This window comes from Zingiber officinale, chromosome 1A, assembly GCF_018446385.1.
Source record: "Zingiber officinale cultivar Zhangliang chromosome 1A, Zo_v1.1, whole genome shotgun sequence".
Taxonomy (NCBI): Eukaryota; Viridiplantae; Streptophyta; class Magnoliopsida; order Zingiberales; family Zingiberaceae; genus Zingiber; species Zingiber officinale.
In genome coordinates, this window is record NC_055987.1 from 170,226,075 (window position 1) to 170,249,080 (window position 23,006).

The 23,006-nt window shown below is 45.1% G+C and overlaps 2 protein-coding genes across 2 annotated transcripts; both read right to left on the reverse strand.

The window, feature by feature from the left end:
* Positions 1–6,361: 6,361 nt before the first annotated feature.
* LOC122006671 (uncharacterized protein K02A2.6-like) lies at positions 6,362–9,150 on the reverse strand. Its single transcript, XM_042562258.1, has 3 exons — positions 8,848–9,150; positions 6,779–8,118; positions 6,362–6,410 (listed from the first exon to the last, which is right to left on the reverse strand). Exons 1-3 carry the CDS (start codon positions 9,148–9,150, stop codon positions 6,362–6,364), a joined length of 1,692 nt encoding a protein of 563 aa, XP_042418192.1.
* A 5,494-nt stretch (positions 9,151–14,644) lies between these two features.
* On the reverse strand, positions 14,645–19,298 carry LOC122006679 (auxin-responsive protein IAA14-like). Its single transcript, XM_042562269.1, has 8 exons — positions 19,215–19,298; positions 17,862–17,987; positions 17,653–17,765; positions 16,214–16,334; positions 15,429–15,648; positions 15,155–15,296; positions 14,978–15,039; positions 14,645–14,864 (listed from the first exon to the last, which is right to left on the reverse strand). The coding sequence occupies exons 1-8, from the start codon at positions 19,296–19,298 to the stop codon at positions 14,827–14,829; spliced, it is 906 nt and encodes a 301-aa protein (XP_042418203.1). The 3' UTR covers positions 14,645–14,826.
* Between the last annotated feature and the right edge of the window lie 3,708 nt (positions 19,299–23,006).

The window sequence follows — 23,006 nt, forward strand, 5'->3', positions numbered from 1 at the left end:
GAATTTATTTCCCGACAATTTTCTTTACCGCTTCCCGAGAAGATCGCGTGGCAGGCGTTTCCATACGCCCGCTTCATCTCATGATTTCCTTGTCATGTCCATCATTAATACGCTTCCTAGGGGGTGACACCTGTCCCATGCCTTTATTGCTTACGCCGTATGACGCCGCCGACTCCACTCCTTTTTGTACACGACTTCCCATAAGAGCATGTCGTTCTGTGATCGGACAACATTGGGCGCTTTACCCAAAAATATACTCGACTCCTCTTTCGATATTCCCTAGGAAAACCTCCTTTATAAGCCCTAAAGGCAGTCCACCGTCGTTGCCTTGAGCGCTTCGACTACCTTCGCCCCCTCGCTGCTTTGCTGTCTCTGGTGTCTCAACCCTTCCCCTTCTCGACTTCTTACGCTTGGTGCTCTTCCCCCTTTCAACTGACCTCTTCTTCAACCTTCCTCACCTTGATAATGGCGGACGGTAAGGCCTCCTTTTGGTATTCGCACTACATTTCTGACATAGACGACCATGACCTTTTCGTGATCCGATCCAACCTGAGACTTAACGAGGATTACGAACTTCGTGTTCCTACACCCAGCGAACATCCTGCATTGCCACCTGAAGGCTTCATGACCATTTTCAAGGATCAGCTTCTAGGAGGCCTTCGTTTTCCCATACATCCCTTTATCTCCTCCCTGAGCCAATACTTTGGTATCTGCCCTTCTCAATTTGCTCCCAACTTCTTCAGAGCTGTATGCGGCACCGTCATTCTGTGCCACATATATTAAATCCCCCTGACCACTCAGCTATTTCATCATTTTTACTCCTTCAAACGATCTGAACCAGGTGTATTTATGATACAAGCTAGACCTGGTTATAAGTTCTTTTCTAACATGCCCTCTTCTAACAAAGGTTGGAAATCTCATTTTTTTCTTCATTAGATTACCTGACCCCTTGGTCGAGCCAACCCAATGACGTTCTGACATTCCTACTAACCTCCCTGTGCACCAACATCAGTCTTCCTGCAACGCCGCTTCAGAAAAACTACAAGACGTGAGCGTTCGCTTGTCTATAATACTATTGGAAGGTTTTTGTATTCTTTTGGGCTCAACCCAGTTCCTACAGAGATAGGGGCTCTATTAGGTAAGACCTTATTTTCCTTCTTGTTATTCTTCTCTAACTGAGGTATCTCTCTTTCACTTTGCAGAGGCTGCTATGCTCCGGGCCTATTCTTCGAATATGAAACAACAATCTCTATCTGTTTTGAAAGCCATGAGCTTGGAGCTTAAATAGGGCTTGATAGCTTCCTCACAATCTGCCCCTACTGCGCCAGCCCAGGAAGAAGCTTCCCCCACTCTTCCCTTGGATGCTGCCTCAATGGAAGACCTGGCCACATTAGAACAGGCCGATGAAGAATGAGTTGCTTCTCCCCCTCCTGCCAAACGATTACGCCTCCAGCGCAAAAGGAAGAAGGTTATTCCTGCGGTTCAGGCGTCTCCTCCGCCCCTTCCTTCTAGCCAGCGTTTATCTGTAGCCTCTCAATCTTCAGAGGCCAAGGCTATTACTCCCGACCGAGAGATCGCTCTGGGACCAGAGGTTCCCACTCTGTCGCCCCAAATATCAGCCCAAACACCCGGTCAGGCTCTGACTCCTGAGCAGGCCTCTCTTCCTGCTCAAACCTTCTCTCCCGGGCAGATCCCTCTTCCTGTAATGAACCAACCCGGGAGCTTGACAACTTTATCTGTCTCGCTGCCTATATCCGCTCCGGCCTCCACTTCTCGATCTCAGGGGAGAATCCCCAAAAAGTATTCCTTCACCACCTCATGGCGCCTACCCTCCTCCACCGAGCTCGATGCCGCCGAAGAAGCTGTGGAAGAGGCTCCTCCCGCTGTTGGCTTAGTTCAGCTACAGGGCGGGTTAGCCGCGTCTTGGCAGTCTGGCAATCGAAGATTTTAGAACAACCTGTCGATGGAGGGGCTGGATCACGCCTCTCGCCAGATAATCTCTGTGAGTTTTTCTTTTCTCAGGGCTCTTCCTCAAGAATTCCTTGTAATCCTTTCCTCTACGTCTTATGCAGGCCAGCTCCGCCGGCCTGAGTGCGATTTAATACGCAGCCAATTTGCAGAGGGAGCATGAGGGGATGAAGGCTCGACTTCAAGAATTGGAGCTACCGCTGACTCCCTGCAATCCACTCAACCCCACGCCCGGTGATTTGGCGGGGTATCTTGGATTAATTGGGGAGTTTGCAGAGTCTGCTCGGAACATCTCCCACGTAGCTTTTGACAAGATAAGGACCTTGGAGGCGTCTCTGAAGACCAACGAGTCCAAACTGGCTTATGAGGCGGAACGACGTCGCTCGCTAGTGGTTGAATTGGATGAGAAGGACGCCTGGTTGACCACCCTATCCTTTGATCTGAAGAGTCTGCAAGAAACCCAAGAGACTCTTCAGAAAAGTTTAACAGATGTTCAGGGTCAGCTGGCTTCCAGTGCCGACCGGGAGAAGGTCATCCAAAGTCGCTGGGAGGCCAGCCAAGCAACCCTCAAATCAATGCAGGCCGATCTTTTGAAGGCTCAGGAGAATGCTTCCCAAAGTCAAAAAGATTTGACTTTGGCCCGAGCCGATGCTGAGAAGGCCCGGGCAGAGCTGGCAGATTATTAGGCGGGAGAAGCTGGTCGTCTAAGAGCATACAGGCTATCCTACGTCACATCTCCTTTCTTCTTGAGGAAGATTGGAGGTTTGATGAACCTTATGCTTTGTAGCGGAGCGGCCGGTGGGGCTCGTCAAATGTTTGAGCAGGGTCTACTTCACTCCGCCCCTTTGGAAAACTTCCTGGACACTGCTCGCTTGATGAACGAGCTCCCCGCTGAGTCGTATCCTACCTTTAAGGATGATGACGACTTCTTTCTTCTTCCAGCGCCTCCTACTGATGCTGAACTGTAATGTAAAAATGAAACTGCCAAACTTTCGCTCAAACTATTTGCCTGTAATTTCGGATTTGTCTTTGCCTTGGACTATTTAACCTTCTTATGATATGACATGACTGCTTGTTTTTTCCTTAGCTCATTTTCTTATCAATTGCCTTGTATGTTTCCCGACCGATATAAACCGTGGCGATATGGAGGTGTACTTCAACCTTCTGGTTCAAGTGTTAACTGCCCTTGGTCGGGACTCACTTCCTTACCCCGACCTGTTTCACTGCCCCTGGTCGGGACTCACTTCCTTACCCCGACTTGTTTCACTCCCCTTTCCCCGCTGACCGACCCGGCTCAACCACACACCCCGGTCTGCTTCTTCCACCTTAATCCAGTACATGATAATATCAGAGCGAGAAAGTGAGGGTTAAGACCAGACTAGGAGAGCGAGGGTTAAGAGTTCATAAAACACTTAAAACTGTTACGTCTTTTCCCGAAAGCTATCTCCTCGTACTTCGCGCTGACACTTTTCCAGATATACCCTTGGACATTATTTTCAAGGAAGATCCATCGGCCCTCTTTGCTCCCGCCAATTATTGTGAACCGGTGGATGATACCTGACTAAATTGCCCCTCCGCCCAGCGGCAATAAATAATCTCCTCTCGCTTTTGCCTCCAGACTTTTCACGTCTTCTTCTTCTTCCCGCCTGAATCCATTACTAGTCCTGAATCTCTGTTTTTGCGTCGATAGCTTCCCGCTTGATCTCTTCTCCTTCTATTTCTTTTCACATGGCATCCTCCTCCTATCAGTCTTCTCTGGCGGCGATGTACTTTCCTGACTCATCCACTTTCGACGAACTAGACCGGGATGATCTGTGATATACCTATGGAGTTGCAGATAACGCACATGTGATCATCTCCACCGGAGTGCACTAATTTTTTGCTCCTCCTGATGGATATTGCACCTTCTTTAAAGAACAATTTGTGGCCGGCTTCCGTCTCCCTCTTCACCCCTTCTTTTCTGACGTGTGCCGCCACTTCAAAATTCCCCTGGGACAGTTGACGCCGAATTCTATAAGGATTCTCTGTGGATTTGTAGTACTCTGCGAAGTATGCGAGCTATCCTTGTCTTCCCCTTTGTTCCACTACTTCTTCACCCTTCGGCAACAGGAAGAAGGCTCATTCCGCTTCCAGCCTCGCCTTCGGACTGCTTTTTTCTCACCCCTACAACCTTCTGAACCGAACTGGAGGAGCAAATTCTTCTTCATTCGATTTCCCCATGAGGTAGAGTGGCCCCTGCAATGGCAATCGTCACTTCCCCCGACCCCAGCACTAGGGGAATTTCATCTTGATACCTCCTATTTAGATGCTTCGTCTCGCTTAGCAGGATGCCAGCTGAACTTGACGTGTTTATTATCTGAGGAATTGCTATCCTATTTCCGCCTGAGCTATCTTACTCCTGAGATGCCTCACTCCCTGGGTAAGCTTTTCTTTTATTTCTCTTATAACTTCATGCATTTTATTTTTCCTACTGTAGTTGACCTCCTACTCTATCTTGTACAGCTGAGGTCTTAACCCGTGCTTCAGAGGTTCAACCTCTTCCTATAAGTGACATGGAGATCATGCGGCGCAGTCGAGTTATTTTAGAGAGGAGATCGCTCCCCTACTCGACTTCGACCCATGTCGGTATGGCTACCACTGCAAATCCTCGACCCAGTCTTCCACGCAGAGCCTCGTCTACTATTCAATCTGCCTCTGCTCGTCTCGCTCATCCCAGGACTTCACCTATACCCCGGCTTTCTGCCCCTGTTCGTCCCCGGGCCTTGCCTACAACCCGACCCTTCACCCCGAAGCCTCTTCAATCAATTAATCCTTCCCGACCAACCTCCAGCCCTGGTCGCGGTCGCGGTCGAAGATCAGCCAATGTCACTTACGCCAACCCTGCCTTCAGAGAAGCTTCTCAGGCGGCTCGTCGGGCCTGTTCTGTAAATGACTGCTTGGGTCGTGATGCCCCTTCTTCTTCTCGGTGCAGGGTTCGGCTACCTTCCGAAGATTCTGACTCGGATGACCAACCTTTGGCTCAGAGACTTCGCCGCAGAGCCCCCAATCCTAGCCAAAACTCAGGCCCTTCTGCTGTTCCTCCTCCTTTGCCTCCTGTTGCAACCACCACTCCTCCTTCGCCTCCTATTGCAACCCCAACTCCTATCCCGAGCCATGCAGATGCTCCTCCTGCTCCACCCGAGGTTCCGGTCGAGCCTCCGCTAGCTCAACATTCTGCCTTGCAACAGCATCAGAGCACCGAAGCCGGCCCATCACCTCACCCTTCCTCAACTACCTCACCTCCAGAGCCTTCTCATATGCCCCCTTCAGCTCCTTTGGGGTCAGCTGCTGGGCTTTCTGGCTTAGCCGTTGGGCCTTCACAGCCACCACCACCTGTTCATCACCATTATCGTACCACTGCTCCTTCTAAGGCTAAGTTAAGGTCATGGAAGAATGTTCCCACCAGCTCCTTCACAATGAAAGGTCGTTTGGCGACTTTATGGGAAGAAAGTATACAGCAGATGGAACTCTTGCCTCCCCTGCCCAGATGGATAGATTCTCAGAGTTGTATATCAAGGTAAGTTTCCATGATTACCACAGCTATTATCCTCCATGTTCTTATCAGATATTTCCTTTATGTCCCAGGCCTGTGCAGAGTCCCTGATAATAAACCAATCCTTCCATGCTGTTCATCACCAAAATAAGGTGCTGCGAGACATGGTAACAGAATTGGAGCTTCAATTGAATGACCCTGCGCAGGCTAGTCATGCCCTGAGAGCCAAAATAAAGAATCTGACCATAAGGAAGACCAATCTGGAAGTATCCTTGGCATGGGCTAACCACAAGCTTAAAGACCTTCAAGAAGAAAAAACCCAGGTCGATGTCGTGCACCAGCAACACATGGATCAACAAGCTTTGGTGCATCAACGAGTCATTGACCAGTTGACCCAGAAGCTACGCGCCACCGAAACCCTAGCACAAGAGCAAAGCAAAAGATTGGAATCCCAAACGGCCCAACTGACATCTCAGGCAGCAGAACTTCTGGCCGTCCGGGCTGAACTGTCGCAAGCTCGCGCTACTACAGAGGGGGTGTCTACAGCCCTGGCCGTCTATAAAGAAGGAGAGAATAACCACTGCCAACAGAGCCACACCTTGTACCTGCGCTCTCCAGAGTTTTGTACGCAAGCAGGACAACGTTTCTCTTCAGCGGTTATTTATGGTGTGGCAGGAGCTTTGCGACAACTCTACGAACAGGGCTACTTAAAAGAAGCTCCTCCTGCTGAGTTTTTAGATCATGACTGGATCCTTAAAGAGATTCTGGATGATGCTTTGCTCCTTTCAAATGATCATTGCTGACTGTCTGTATATAATGTGATTTAATGACTTCCTGTGTAATACTTTATTACTTTTCTTCCTACACATCCATTAGCACTTTGAGGTTTACTTTGCTAGAATTTTCTAATCTGTCAAAAGAAATATGGGGATATACAATTTCTGCTCTAACATATCTTCTTATTGCACTATCTGGTATGCTTTTTGCCCCGGCCTGCTACCCCGGTCTGTCAAATATGTGACAACCCGGCCTATTCTTCTTTATACGCTTCTTTAGACTTTGTAAGGTCGTAGGTAGTTAGCGCTCCATGGTCGATCTAACTTCTTGCCCTAGTTATCTTGTAAATAATAAGCTCTAGACGATAATTTTTTGATTACTTTGTAAGGCTCATCCCACTGTGGTGCTAACTTGGTCACATCTCCCACAGACTTAACTTGCTTCCAGACCAGATCTCCTTCCCCAAAGAATTGAGGAATTACTCTTCTGTTATAATTTTGCCTCATTCTTTGTCGATAGGCCTCCAGCCGGGCTGTCGTCCTATCGCGGGTTTCACTAATGAGATCCAGTTCAGCTAGCCGCCACTCTGCGTTTCCTTCATCGTATAATGTCCTCTTGACCGACGACACTCCAATCTCTATGGGTACTACCGCTTCATTCCCATAAACTAGATGGAATGGTGTCAGACCGGTACTTTCTCGGGGTGTTGTACGATAAGCCCATAGGATGCTTGACAACTCTTCCACCCAATTACCTCCCACATGATCCAACTTAACTTTCAGATCTCGTACTATTTCTCGATTAACTACCTCGGTCTGGCCATTTCTTTGTGGGTATGCCACTGATGCGAAGGATTGCGTTATGCCAAATCCCTTGCACCAGGCATGAATTTTTTGCCCTTGAAATTGCCTCCCATTGTCTGATACCAACTTGTGCAGAATGCTGAACCTACAAAGAATATTTTTCCATAGAAACTGGATGACCACATCTTCTGTGATCTTGGCCAGGGCCTCTGCTTCCACCCACTTAGAGAAATAATCCACCGCCACCAATAAGAAACGTCTCTGACCCGGGGCCATTAGAAATGGTCCCACAATATTCATGCCCCATTGATAAAAAGGACACGAGACTATAGATGTTCTCAGCAGAGTCGTCGGTCGATGTGTTAAATTTTGATGTTTTTTACAGGACAGGCAGGTATTTACCAGCTTGTGAGCATCCCTCTGTAAAGTAGGCCAGAAATACCCGGCCAGGAGTACCTTGCGAGATAATGTCGGACCGCCTACATGACTGCCACAGCATCCCAGATGTATTTCTCGTAAGGCTTGGTTTGCCTCCTCCATACCCAGGCATTTGAGTAAGGGCCTAGAGAAGAACCTCTTGTATAGCTGATCCCCGATCATGACATATGCATGGGCTTGTTTCTTGACCAGCCGTGATTCTTCTGGGTCATTCGGTAAGATGCCCTGCCTAAGATAACTGATCATGGGTGCCCGCCAATCAATAGTTGCTTCTCTATTGTTTTGTAAATCTATCTGAGCTATAAGGAATGTTTGTGCCGTTGACCGGTCCAACACCCAAGTAGTCAAGGAACTTGCCATCTTTACTAGCTCATCTGCTTTTTCGTTCTCTGCCCTGGGGATCTTAGTTACTGTAACTTCTGCAAATTCTTCCTTCATCTTCTCATATGCTTCCCGGTATACTTGTAACTTATCACAATTTATTATAAAGTTGTCAGTCACTTGCTGAGTTACTAGCTGGAAATCTGAGTAGATGATTACCCGGGCTACACCTATGTGCCAGGCTGCCTGCAGTTCTGCCAACAAAGCCTCGTATTCTGCCTCATTGTTAGTGGCTCAGAAATTCAATCGGACAGTCAATTGGAGTATATCCCCTTGGGGAGATATTAACAAGATCCCAACACTGCTTCCTTGATGAGTTGTCGACCCATCCACATAGACCTTCCAGGTTTCTTCAGAGTTGGTTTGATGAATTTCTTTTAAGAAATCTGCCAAGGCCTGTGCCTTGATGGTTGTGCGTGCCTGGTATTGTATGTCATATTCCCCTAATTCTGTCACCCATTTGATAAGCTGACCTGCAACTTTTACATTAGTCAGGGCTCTTCTCATGGTGCTATTGGTCAAAACTGTGATAGGATGTGCTAAGAAGTAAGGTCTTAATCGTCAAGCCATAAGGACCAATCCATAAACCAACTTCTCGAGGGCCGTGTATCAAGCCTCGACCCTTTTTAATAGATGACTGAAAAAATACACTGGCCGTTGTACATTATCATGTTCTTTAACAAGCACAACCCCTATGGCCTCGGGGGTGGCAGATAAGTATACTCATAATGGTTCTCCAACAACTGGCTTGAATAAAGATGACAGAGCCTCCAAATACTTCTTCAGCTCCTCAAAAGCTCGGGTACATTCTTCATCCCATTAGAACTTGGAGGCCTTCCTGAGCACTTTGAAGAAAGGAGCAACCCAGTCTGTAGATCTGGAAATGAATCTTGACAGGGCTGTTATTCTGTCGACCAGCTTCTGGGTTTCCTTCAAATTCTAGGGAACCTGCATATCACGTAGTGCCCGAACCTTTTCTGGATTAGCTTCTATTCCCCGCTCGGTCACTAAGTAGCCCAAGAACTTTCCTCCTTTAGCCCCAAACAAACATTTCAAGGGGTTCAGCTTCATCCCATATTGCCAGAGAGTCTTGCAGGTTTCTTCTACATCCTTGATCAGGTTCACGGCTAAAGGGGACTTAATGAGTATATCATCCACATAAACCTCCACATTGCGCCCGATTTGCTCCCGGAAGATCTTATCCATCATCCTTTGGTACGTAGCTCCTGCATTCCTGAGAACGAAGGGCATGACAGTATAACAGAAGGTACCATCAGCCGTAATGAAGCTAACCTTTTCTTGGTCCTCCACAGCTAAAGGAATCTGATGATACCCCTGGTAGGCATCCAACATGCAGATCCTCTCGCAACCGGCAGTTGAGTCCACCATCTGATCGATCCGGGGCAGAGGATAGTAATCCTTGGGACTAGCTCGGTTGAGGTCTCGGAAGTCTATGCATACTCTCGACTTATTGTTGGGCTTATTTACTAAGACCACATTAGAGAGCCAGGATGGGAACTGTACTTCTCGAACGTGGCCTGCCTTCCTGAGCTGATCCACCTCGGCTCTGATTATTTTGTTCTAGTTGGCTGAGAAGTTTCTTTTCTTTTGCTTGACTGGTCGGGAGTCCAGTAGTAGATGTAACTTATGCTCTGCTACCTCAGGCTTGCCCCCAGGTAACTCCTCTGTAAACCAGGCGAAGACACCCCGGTTATGGATCAAGCATTGGACTAACTTTTCCTTGAGAGGAGGAGAAAGGTCGCTTGCTAAGCGAGTTAGACTTTCAGGTCGTTCAGCGTATAGTTGCACCTCCTCCCAGGGGATGGGTTCTTCAGCCATAGGCAAAGGCTCTTCTTGGACAGCATGGACGCCCCCATCTTGCATCCTTTGATTCTTCCTAGCCTCCACTTGTACCATATCGATATAACATCGGCGAGAGACCCTTTGCTCTCCCTTGACTTCCCCAACCTGCTCGCCAACGGGAAATTTGATTTTTTGATGGAAGGTAGAAACAACATCCCTAAATTCATGCAGAACAAGTCTTCCCAAGATGACGTTATAAGAGGAGGGGGAATCAACCACTATAAAAGTGCTCCTCCTTGTGCGCACCAACGACTCGGTGCCCAGAGATATAGCCAGCTTAATCTGACCCATTAACTTCACCTCATTGCTTGTAAATCCATATAGAGACGTAGCCACAGGTTGGAGTTCAGTGACATCGATCTGCATCTCCTCGAATGCAGTTCTGAACAGAATATTAACCGAGCTCCCGGTATCAACGAAAACCTGAGCCACTCGGCTATTGACGATAATGGCCTTGATGATAAGTGCATTATCATGAGGCAGCTCCAGACCTTCCAGGTCTGCTGGCCCGAAGCTGATGACAGGGCCAGAAGCCTGCTCCTGGCTGCATCCAACAGTGTGGACCTCCAAGCGACGTACATGAGACTTGCGCGCTCTTCTCGAATCTCCATCAGTTGGCCCTACAAAGATCATTCCAATCTCTCAGACGACGACGTTGCCTCTATTCTCGGCTTCCCGCGCTCCTTCTGGCTCTTTCCCCTGACCTGCTTGATGAGCAATAGGCCCGGCTAGGTCGGGGCGGGTTGCCTGGTCTGTCCAACCGCAGCTCGCTGTTCCTCCATCATCTTGAGTACTTGAGGGGCTAGCTCGGGAGGCGGTAAGCCTAACACTGCAGCCCGCTTAGAGTCCCGAGCGAACTAGAAACAATGATTAGTGTCATGAGTATGAGAACGATGATAGGTGTAATACCGAGTGTTCCACGGTCCAGGTCGGGGAGCGTGCACAGCTGCGACTCGGGGGGCTGGTCTAACCTCCGGTCTGGGATGGAAAGTAGGTCTGGTTTCCCGAGCGCGCAGCAAAAGTTGAGGAGGTGGGGGAGGTACCTTTCTTTCCGGCTTGTTGGTAGATGGAGGCGGTCTCTCGGTTTTCCTTCGGGCCGCCTGTGCTTCTTCTACTTTGATATAGCAAGCAACTTTTTCCACCATCTCATCAAAATTCTGAGCGGGATTTTTGATGAGATCTCTGAACAATTCTCCTTCTCCTAATCCGTGGGAGAAATAACTCATCAAAATATCCGAAGTGGCGGTGGGGACATCCTGGGCCACTTGATTGAAGCGGTTGATATAACTTCTTAAAGGCTCGGTGGACCCTTGCTTAAGAGTGAAAAGACAATGATTTGTCTTCTGATATTTTTTACTGTTGGCAAAACGACGAAGGAAGGTCGTCTTGAAATCCAAGAAACAGGTGATGGATCATTGTGGTAACCCATCAAACCACTTTAGTGCCGAACCAGCTAGAGTATTCAAGAAAACCCGACACTTAACAACATCACTGTATTGGTGCAACAGAGCTGCATTCTTAAACTTGCGCAGATGATCTTCCGGGTCTTTGCTCCCATCATATTCCCCGATCGACGGGGCCCTGTAGCCCTTAGGAAATTTTTCATTCAAAATCCTGGCCAAGAAAGGTACTCACTCGTCCGGATCTTCCGGGACCACTTCCGGTATGATGAGAGCCTTCCCTTTCCTCGAGTCTCTAGGTAGGGAACTCTCGGCCATAGAGGCTTGAGGTTGTTCTTTCTTAAGGCTGAGGCTATGGGGTCCTGGCTGATAATACCCCACGTCAGGCTCGCGGTAAGGAACCTGAGGAAACCCCTTGGGCTATTTTCTCTTAGAACCTCGATCTGAAATAGGGATGGGCTCCTTGGAAGCTTCAACAGGAGCTTGACGCGGTTGCGAGACAGTCACTTGCTTCTTGGAGGCTGCTCGCTTTTTGGCCTCCTTGAAGAGCTCGTACTCTCCTGCGGTCATGGTGACATTGATGCGGCCAGACTCCTCTATCTTCACGTTCCGGAACAGGTGATTGTGTTCCCACAGACGACGCCAAATTTGATCCCGTCCGGAAGCTGAGTCGGATGAAGGCGGGCCTTGATGTACTGGAAGTTGACAGAAAGTCGCCGCGGCGTCTGATCTACCTGGCACCCCTCGGAAAGGTTCGCATGGGCGGATGACGAAGAAAGATGACCAGGATGATGACACTGCGGCTCTGCGCACACTCAGACGAGCCCATGAGTCGTTAGAGACCAGAAATCAGGAAAAAAGTCCCCGGGTCAGGCCCTCCGACGCTCAAGTCAGGTACTTTTTGCCCAGAAAATACAGAGAAAGGATGAAAAGTAAAGACGAGTAAGAAACGACGAGTGAGCGTACCTGCATAAGGGACAAAATACCCCTTTTTATACTACCACGGATGTTTCTGGGACCTGGCGGGTGTCAGGGAATGTCGGCTGTCAGACTTTGTCTGGCGGTGAATGACACGCGACACCTCCTTATAGGCTGGCGACAGAACCAAAGGGGTAATGAGCCCCGACTATTAGCATATTCCCTGACACGCTGATTATTCTCTGACAGGTAGTTACGATTCCCTGGCTTGCTTGTTTGTCCTATAGTGCCTGGACACTAGGTCTATACTCCGAGGTCTGTATTCCGACTTGCTTCTGTCTGCTGTTAACCATAGTTCGTATGTCCCGACCTATACGACAGGTCTGTATTCCGACCTACATCTGTCTACTGTTATCCATGACTTGTACGTTCCGACCTATATGCCAGGTCTGTATCCCGACCTGCATCTGTCTACTGTTATTCCTGGCTTGTACGTCCTGACCTGTATGCTAGGTTTGTATCCCGACCTGCATCTGTCTACTGCTATCCATGGCTTGTACGTTTCGACCTGTACGCCAGGTCTGTATGCCGACCTGCATCTGTCTACTGTTATCCATGGCTTGTACGTCCCGACTTGTACGCCAGATCTGTATCCCGACCTACATCTGTCTACTATTATCCATGGCTTGTACGTTCCGATCTGTACGCTAGGTCTGTATCCCGACCTGCATCTGTATACTGTTATCCATGACTTGTACGTCCCGACCTGTACGCCAGGCTTATATCCCGACCTGCATCTGTCTAATGTTATCCATGGTTCGTATGTCCCGACCTGTACGCCAGGTCTGTATCCCGACCTGCATCTGTCTATTGTTATCTCTGATTTATACTTCCTGACCTGTAAGCCAGGTCTGTGTCCCGACTTGCTTTTGTCGGCTATTATCCATGGCTTGTACGTCTCGACCTGTACACCAGGTCCGTATCCCGACCTGCATCTGTCCGTTGTTTTCCATGGTTCGTATGTCCCGACCTGTACGTCAGGTCTGTATTCCGACCTTCTGTGTTTCGCCCGAGGCCTTTCCTTCTGCGCCTTTATCTGGCCTGTGGACCCACCCCTTAGTTGTACCTAACCCGTGGGTCTAGTTCTCAGCTGTACCCGCCCCTGTGGGTCCAGCTCTCAGCTGTACCCGGCCGGTGAGCCCCGTTCTTGATTGCTATCGAGGCCGGTGAGCCCCGTTCTTGATTGCTATCGAGGATGAGTCTGGTCCAACTTGTAATCCTATTCTTTGACTGCCACGTCAACTGAGACTTTGACCACAACCACGCAAGCTTGACTTCTAACTTCCATGGGGGTTAGACCTCTGACCTCCACGTAAGCTTGACTTTTGACCTCCACGGGGGCTGGACTTCTGACCTACCTAACCTCCACGTAATCTTGACTTCAGACCGTCCTGTGGTCTTGACTCCCAATCACATCATCTTACGGACCCCACAATCATGCACCGTATCACCTCCCTTATGTGCTAGTCACTATTCCAAAGGCTAGTAGCCGTCCGTGATTTACCTCCTCCGTGTTGGCCCTGAGATGGGTTGGCGGGGGCGTTGGGGGCGAGCGTATTCGTCTTTTGCCATCTTGGGGACAATGTAATCAATGATTCTTCTCTCATGCTATTTTCAATCCCTGGTGTAAGTAGTTGTATAATTTATTCCCTTGCCTTCAGAAGCTTCAGAGCATCAAACTCTATGCTATTTAATCGGCTGCTTCATCAAGGAGCACTAGGAGTGTAATCGAGCCGAACTTTTGAATGCTTGAGTTTGACTCGTTTATAATCGATCTGAGATCAAGCTTTATTTAACGAATATATCCATGGCTCACGAGCTTATTCGAGTTTTTATCAAACATAAACGAGCTTAATAAATATAAATTATAAATTTAAATATTTATTAAAAATTAAATTATATATTTAGAGAAATTATAATATTCTTATTAAAATTTATAATTTTATTCTAATAAATAAATTTAATATATTTATCTATATTTTTTTTATAAGTAGAGTATAAAATCTATAAATTCAATATCAAAATTATTATTTTTTTATTTAAAAGTTGATTCATGAACTTACTAACGAACATGTTTACGAGCTAACGAGCTGAGTATTGTGAAGCTTGAGCTTGATTTGTTTATCTAAACAAGTTTCATTAAACGAGCTCAAATGAACTTTTATCGAATCGAGTTTTGATTAACTCATGAGTAACTTAGTTCATTTACACTCCCTAAGGAGCACCAACATAATTGCCTAATCGACAAAATATTAAGGGCTAAAAGATTAGTATCCTATGCCTATAAATACCTAAATCAGATACTCCATAACTATGCACATAACTTTGCCCCCACTTCCGGTTGGCCTTGCAATATTAAAAGAGGACCAAGCGCCGAGAATCTCATCATATTTCCCTATTTTAATTCTAGCAACAAACACTGCACTAATTATCTAGTAATAAGCAGAACAGTTATTAATTAAACAAGCCAACACCATTTACTGGGTCACACGGAAGCAGCCGTCTTGAAGTAGCATTTCTTACTGTCCATACATAAAGGTGATAAACAAACTATTTTAATAATAAAAAAAAACATGATGAACAAACTTAAATAAACTTGGGAAATATGTAAGCACACATGCATATGCCTTGATCCAAATCCAGAGGTGAATTTGCGTTTTGTCATTTTACTTGGTGGAACAAATCTTTAACTTGTGTTCTTGCACTTCTCCATGGCTCTTGGTGCTGCAATAGGAGAGACCAATATTAAGTTCCTTTGATATATCGAATTTTTTTGCTAGATACAGGTATAGAATTAGGAGTTGATTGGTTCAGAGATTTATAACAAAGATACAAACCGATTCCAATGGCTTCTGATCCCTTCATGATACGCAAACGTTTGCACGATTCAACAAACATCCTGGATTATAATAATTATATTTTGAAACAAAGTAAATGATGATACAAATTTAAGAAATCATAATGGTGATATAAATTTCTGAAATGCAATGTGAAAGTCGGTCAATGAAGCTTACTCCCATGGAACATCACCAACAAGCATCCAATCTCCATCCTTGTCTTCGTAGGTTCGGACATAGTCAGATCCATTGAGCAGATTCATCACCTTGCTCTCGTTCATGTAGTCCCTCTCACTCATTCCTGGAGAGCAAGAGTTTCCTGTTAAGTGTGCTAAGATATCAAAATTTTGATTGAACTCACAGTTTCCATACCGATCCTCATGCTTTTCAGATGTTTTGTATACAGATTATAGTATTTTGTGAAACCTACTGCATGCACGCATACGAGTGCTGGTGGTGAAGGAGCTGAACATCTTCTGCGGGGCCATGGAGAGCTCTTGGTAGCTGTTGAACATTTTCAGGTCCACCTTGCGCAGGTACGGTGCACCATCCATGCCCACCTTCACAAAGGCAGCTGGTGAATTACTGCTGTCGCAGACATGCTTCTCAGGGTGAACATAGAGGATGTTCTTCCTGAAGGATCTCACTGGCGGCCAACCCACAGCCTGTACCTTGATAATTGCATTCTAAAACTGTTTGAACATAACTGAACTAAAACTTTGGTGATCATACTATACAAATCAAAATAATTACACCGAGAATTGAAAATTTTCTTTGTAGCTGAAGTACAACATTTGTTTCAAATATTCAGTTCACCAAGTTTCTATATCAAGTGAATGCGTGAACAAGAAAATCTCTTAACCCGCTAATTCTGTGTGAATTTAGAGCTAAATGTTGTTAGTGAAGTAAGAATGATATAAAATTTCTAATTGGTGTAAGGTCACCTAAAAGAAAAGGAAACTTCATTTATCCAAAAGAAAGACAAAAATGCTAACAAATTTCTATATGGGTTGAAAGAAAATAAGACAAATTTCATGGCCATAACTTAGAAAAGATTAAATAATTCTAATTAAAGCATAAAAAATGGTAGTTGATCATGTTCCCCAAAGCACGATGCATAGGTTGTATACACAGAGATAGAGATAAAACATGCAGAAAGCATGAATTTTGTCTTAAATTAAAGTAAAACCAGCAAGATTTAAAAATTTAAGCTAATCGGCATAGAATCAAGCGTACTTGGGCGCAGGTGGCTTTTCCGGGTGGACGCCGCAGCCACCACCCCACGAGGCAAGGTTCATCAGGCTCGGCATCTTCTTCACCATATTGTCGGAAGATTCCAAGGTGGCCTCTGATTTCTCTGAGTCGGATGGCATATGAAGCTGAAGCTTCAGATCAATGGTCTCCTCAAACCCCCTCTTCTTCGAGCCCTCGTCTTCCCCTCCTCCTCCTCCGTCGAGTCCTAGTCCCAAGCGCAGCTCCGTCTCTTCCAACCCCAATCCATTCGCCATTCTGTCTACGATCACTCCACCGCGATCTCAAATCACGAAAACATCTTCTTCTCCTCTCAAATTTGCTGCTTTAGATTCGATCACTACTATCGCAGACCGATATAAGAAGCTTGGATCTCTAGCATTTTTTACTTTTCTAACTCTAGAAAGCCAACAAACCTATTCACCTTCACAATCATTAGTTAGAAATATGTTGGACCCGGCATAAGCACATCATAGACAATGCGAGTGAGAGAACATTGGAGATGCGTAAGGTAAACAGGGCGTCCGCTTGACGCACTCGGTGAGGAAAGCGCGTCGGGCCCATGGGAGACAATGGGGCGGGGCGCCGCGCCAGGTCCGACACAGGAAACAATATTTTATTGGGCAAGCGGTCGCGGGAACGTGTGCGGAGATTTTATATGAAGATGTTGGGTCGGGCCATGTGAACCGGGTCGCGCCTCAACCAAGTCAAATCCTCGTCTAATTAATGGATTAGTTGAATAATTAAGGACTAAGAGGTGATTAAAGATATCCTAACGTTGTGGTCTCGATGCTATTATTCTGTCTGGTTCTAGAGTCAAGTAAATTATAATTAATTATTCTTACAAGCATGGTCAAGTTGATTAGAAAGTGACAATTTTATTATAATTAGATAAGGAATTAATTTCTTCAAACAGTATCATCAAATTGATTAGAAAATGACAGTTTTATTACAATCAAGTAAGGAGTCAATTTATGATGAACGCATGTCTCAAGGGAAAAAAATTCTTCTCACTCTTTAATTATTTGACGATCAGTTATAATTTGACTTAGTAATTTATCTTCTTTCACATAACATGCGGACAGACTATAAAGGACATTTAGGATGAGTACAATCATCTTTTTAAAATTATAATTAATTAATTAAATGCATCTTTTAAGAAATGTTAATATATTTGCAAGGCATATATTATTAGATTGGAGACAATATCATGTGGATTAGTGTGTGGATTAATTAATGAACACAATTAAGATTAGATCTAGGAGAAAAAGCAATTAGTTAGTAAGATTCTTGCTTTCAATGAGTTGAATGAAGATATAAAAATCTTAACCGACTCAAAATAGTTGGGATTATCATAATTTGTTATCGACGTGATTTGAATTAGGAGCAATGTTAATGTGAAGTTACACGGGCAACTACACCACAGATCCACTTCTGCAGGTGCTCGAACTATACCATTGGCGGAGGACATGTCTGCGATTGTCGAGTAGAACAGAGTCATTCCGGTTAACGGTTTTACGTCCTCTTCCATCTTCACCTGAATACAATAATAAGATTAAAAACTTGCATTGCGCATAGATCAAAACGAAAAGTACTGAGGGCATACAAATGTGAAACTGAGATAACTTTTTGCCTTAGCTCTGAGAGTCTCCACATTCGCTTTGAGTATCCTATTGTCGACAGCAGCTTCATTGTACTTTTGATTGATGTTGGCAAGTCGCTTCAGCAGGGCAGAGTTCTCAACTCTCGACTGTGGAATCTGTTGCAAGGTTCAGTATTTAAAGTGCTCCTTCATCAACGAAGTTAAAGGACAACCAACTATTGAGTAAAAAAACCTGTTCTTCATGTAAAATATCACAAAATGACGAATAATGATAAGAAAATTTTCCGAAATTTTTAGAATTTTTTTGGAATTTTTCGAAGATCGTATGGCTCAGGTTACGGGGATAAAAACGGGACCCGGGAAAGCCTATTTGTGCTACCCCATTTTAAGTGAGGAAATGTTGATTTTCTTATTTTCTTTTCTTTTCTTTTTTTCTTCTTTTCCCTGTTTCCTTTCCCCGTGCCTTACCTCTCGACGTCGTCTCCTCCCCAAAACCGCATGCGACGATTTCTTCTTCTCCTATTTCTTCTCTTTCTCTTCGTTGATCTCAAACGCCGCCTCCTTTAGATTTTCCTCTTCTCTTCCACCTTGGTCGTGCCCTAGCGACGTCGACTGTCGACTTTCCTCCCCGATCCCACGACGCTAGTGCCTCCTCTTGGCCGATCCATCTTCGCCGACCGACGAGAGCCAAGAGAAGTCGATTGCTTCTTCTCCATCGCGACATCGCTACTGCCCGACACCGCCGGCCCCCTCCTCTATGCCCTAGCTCCCTGATTTGAGGAGCTTCCTCTTCTGCCATTGTCGTAGATCGCCGAGAGCCGAGAGCCGTTGTCGCATAGAGCAGTGTCGGCCACCAAATCAGACCCAACGTACCCCGCTCTGCCCAAATATTCGATCACCGACGGCTAGCATCTCAGGCGCCTGATCAAAATCTTTCTGTTCCCTAGTTTGGTCTTCACCGCCAGCCTACCTTTCCTCCAGTGGATCGACGGCCGAGCAGGGGGTAATCGATTTCTACATCTTAAGCTGAAAGGTAGGTGTTCTACCCTAGCCGTTTATCTGGGTATTAAGTCTGGTTATGGTGTTGACGTGAGCTCATTGTCTGGAAGGCAGTGACCTAGGTTGGTTCCGGCTACCATTGCATCAGTAGCTTGTTGTTGACTCTGCCCGATCCATGACTCTTGGTAGCTACTGAAGAGGAAGAGGTGGTGAGGACAGGTTATTACTGGAATTAGATTGTTGCTTGAATTAATGATCTCTAGTCTTGTTCTGATCTGTGATCTTCCTGTTGATCTCATCTTGATCTGTTGAGTAGGTAGGATTCCAGCCAAGTGTTGTGCGCTGTGGGGAAAACTTCAGCAAGGAGGTCTTGCTATGGTATACCTTGTTTCCAACAGCAATCAGCTCACCTTGTTCTGTGTTCAACAGCGGTTGAGCTTGAGGTATGGTGTAGGAATTTGGATACATATTGTAGTTGGATGATGTGATTAGTGTTTTATCCTAAATTAGTCGTAGGGATTTTATTTAGCTATTTATTGAATTTTAGCTAATAAAAATGTATATATTGGTGACACAGGACTTTGACGCGAGACGAGCATCTCGACGTCGGGTTGGACCAGATACAATCCTCTTATCGGAGGCGGGTACCTTGACTTATCTATGATAATGTCATGTTGATATGTTTAGTAGGTTATAGCTTTTAGTAATAATTATGTTCGTTCTTGTTTCGATATGTCTCTACAGGATACCTGTTACATGCTTGTTTACTCACCTGATATGTATTTTATGTTAGTATCCACATAATTATATATATGCTCATATGGCAGTGACATACCATGCCTTATTATGTTCAGGACCCAGGTTTTTATTTATACCATACATGTCTTGTGTACCTTAGATCTTCGGATATGACTTATTGATACTAGGGTACACATTTTATATATATGTGGATTGGTTCAGGATATTGCCATGCTTAGTGTCATGCATCATTCGCATGATTGCATGCTGCGCGATAGTCTGCTCCATTATTGTTGAGCACATCGCCAGTTTTATCACTGTCAGTGCTCCGTTGGTCCGCTCATGGGTAGTGTGACGCAGCGTGGTAGCACGTCAGTTTGCTCGGTGGTGCTCCGCTGGGACGCTCTTAGGTAGTGTACTGCAGCGTGGTAGCACGCCGAGATCCCTCCCCGTCATCGTGTACCGGGAGATGAGAGCATTGTGCTCCCCCACTTATGATTTGGGGTAGGAGGATAGGTGTACTCCGACAGCATCCCGTCCACTCGGTCACTCATCAGAAGCAGTGACGTCAGAGTGCACGGTTATCACAGCCCTACCCACTCGGTCTCATCATTGTGTCTGAGATGGCTGATTGGCGTCAGGGGTGACCATGTCATTGGCATCATATGCATTGATGCATATACTGATTGTGTTTGTTGCACTTATATGATGCATTTGGATGGATGTATATGTTTGACATGCATACAGGATTTATGATACTCTCGGTCTGACGACCTGACTATTCTGATAGGAGGCCCTGGTGAGTACAGTTCTCTTCAGCTTATTCTATTGTGCATTTCCAGCTTTTGTCTAGGAGTCTGTACTCCATAGTTATTACTGTATGTTATATCTTACTATACATGTCAACTGGTATCTGCTGAGTTGTTGAACTCACCCCCGTGGACACTATTTTTTTCAGGTACCTGGCTGTTTATGGAGTTGCTTGGAGTATCCTACCTGCCGGTCCCCACGTCATATTAGAAGACCAGTCTCCGAAATTTTGTTTATTTTTATCTTGGTATATGATACGTGTGTATTTGACTTTGTGTTCCGGTTTTGTTTCCGGAGTGTTGTATTGTTGTGTGGTGTAAGCCTAGAAGGCTAGCAGTCTTTGTTTATAGTTATATGTGTTGTCTATTGGATTTCCGCTGTGTTTGATTTTGGTACAACCGAGTGGGCTGTTAAATTTATATATAACTGCGTGGCTGTATTTTTGTTGTATCAGCCGAGTAGGCTGCATATAAACTGCGTGGTTGTGTGTATATTCCAGCCGCCTGTGGCTAAGGTATATTATGTATGTAGAAATGTTTCAGATTGTCACCCGTACAGGGGAGGTGTTGCCGAAATTTCTTCGGACAGGGACTCCCTCGGGGCGTGACAAGTTAGTGGTATCAGAGCAGGTATACGATACTTGCTATGTGTTCTGGATTTTCGAGATTTATCTGATACCAATTTATTGGTATCAGAGCTCGGTTTACGAGTCTTATATTTCGTATTTCAGATTTCGTGTTTTAGTCTTCTCGATGTGACTTTTTCAAGTTTTGGGACCTAGCAGCGGCAGGACATCTCCAAGCTATAGGAGGTATGTTGGTATACCGTTATCCTACCTTTCTGTTAGTGAATGCATTGTTGACTGTGATAATTATGGCATGTAATAGCACTTTGTATCTGGTATCTATTTGATGTTGTAGCTATATTACATGTGATGGGTTAGCCACTGATGATTGACCCTATTAGAGATCAAGGATTACAGTTTCTGGTAATTTTTCATATCATACACCAGTAATTTTTAGTTTCTGTTACTACTAGTTGGTTAGCAGATTGAGGCACATACCAGCCTCTGCTATTATTAGCTGGGTAGTGGATAGTATCTATATCTTCATGTTGACCTAGCCAAGTAATATACCATTTTATCTTAGTTAATTTCATCAGTAAATATTGATTTACTCTTGTTAGATCGGTCAGTAGAATACTGATTTACGTTTGTCGACTTGGGTAGTCATAAATCGATATACCTTTGTGATTGCAGAGGATTAACGTACATTTGTTAGATTTAGATAGTCAATCACTGATTCATTGTTTTGGTTGGTCCGATCAGCAAGGGATCAACTTACTCTATTTTATAAAAATGCTGATCTTTGGGTTATTCGTTCTTAGTTGGATATCTTCAGCACATTGAGTACATGGCTTGTATTGACGTGGGGAAAGACTGAATTAGCCGTATACCATTATCAGTTTGGTCAATCTATAGAGGATCGATGTATCCTTTTCCATGGGTACGTTAATTTTAAACTGTATGTACCTAGTTGGATAACATAAAAGGTAGCATAGGAAATATCAGGTTGATTGGATTAAATATGCTGATTCTGCATATCTATGTGGTGTGTACATATGATTATTATGTGTTGTAGGAGTGTTATGATGGACGGTCTAATTGCATGTAGTGGGTGTATATTTTTCCAGTTATGATTGTTGTGGGTTTCTAGTAGATTATACCTGAGTGGTCTGATTGGTTTATTAGAGGTATTTTGTCGATTAAATCTATGTTGTGATATGTGCAGATGTGTTTGGTGTAATATTCGAGGTATCTTGTTTATTATATTTGTTCTATGTGTACACTTGTGTCGATTATGATTTGTTGGAAGTATTACGTTGATTATACTCTTGGCATAGGTGTATATATGTCATGTGAGTGTTGTTTGAGGTGTATTGTCGATTATACCTATGATGATTTATGCACACGGGTTCGATATGTAATGTTGGAGGTATCACACTGATTTTTACCTATGTTATGAGTATGTTTGGTGTGTACTAATTGGAGGATTATTTTGATCATACCTATGTTGTGTGTGCACGTGTGTCAGGTGTATTGTTGGTAGCGTTATGATGATTCTACTTATATGCAGTGTCTACACTATGTCATTGTAGTATTGCTCTGTCAACTAATTCTTTTATTAGTGGGGGGACCCACTACGATGTTGATGGAGTTGACGATGGATTTGATTTGCTTACTAGATTGTGATACCCCTAGCTACCACAGTGATATGTGGTTGAGTGATCTCGTGTAGTCTTTAGTTGGATAGTTTGAGGTCTTGTTCACATATTTTGGATTGTTGTGGTGGAGCGTTGCTCCCACATGTTATGGATCGTTTGTGGTGGAACGTTGCTCCCACATATTGTGGATTGCGTGTAGCGAAGCATTGCTCCCATATTTATTGTAGATACATATTTCGGATTATTTGTAGTGGAGCGTTGCTCCCACATATGGAGGATTTCTTATGGTAGAGCGTTGCTCCCACATATGTGGTATTTCGTGTGATGGAGCGTTGCTCTCACACTGGAGGAGCTATTCTTTGGTGATTTATATCATCGGTGATCAGATTCCTGATTTGTTGTCGG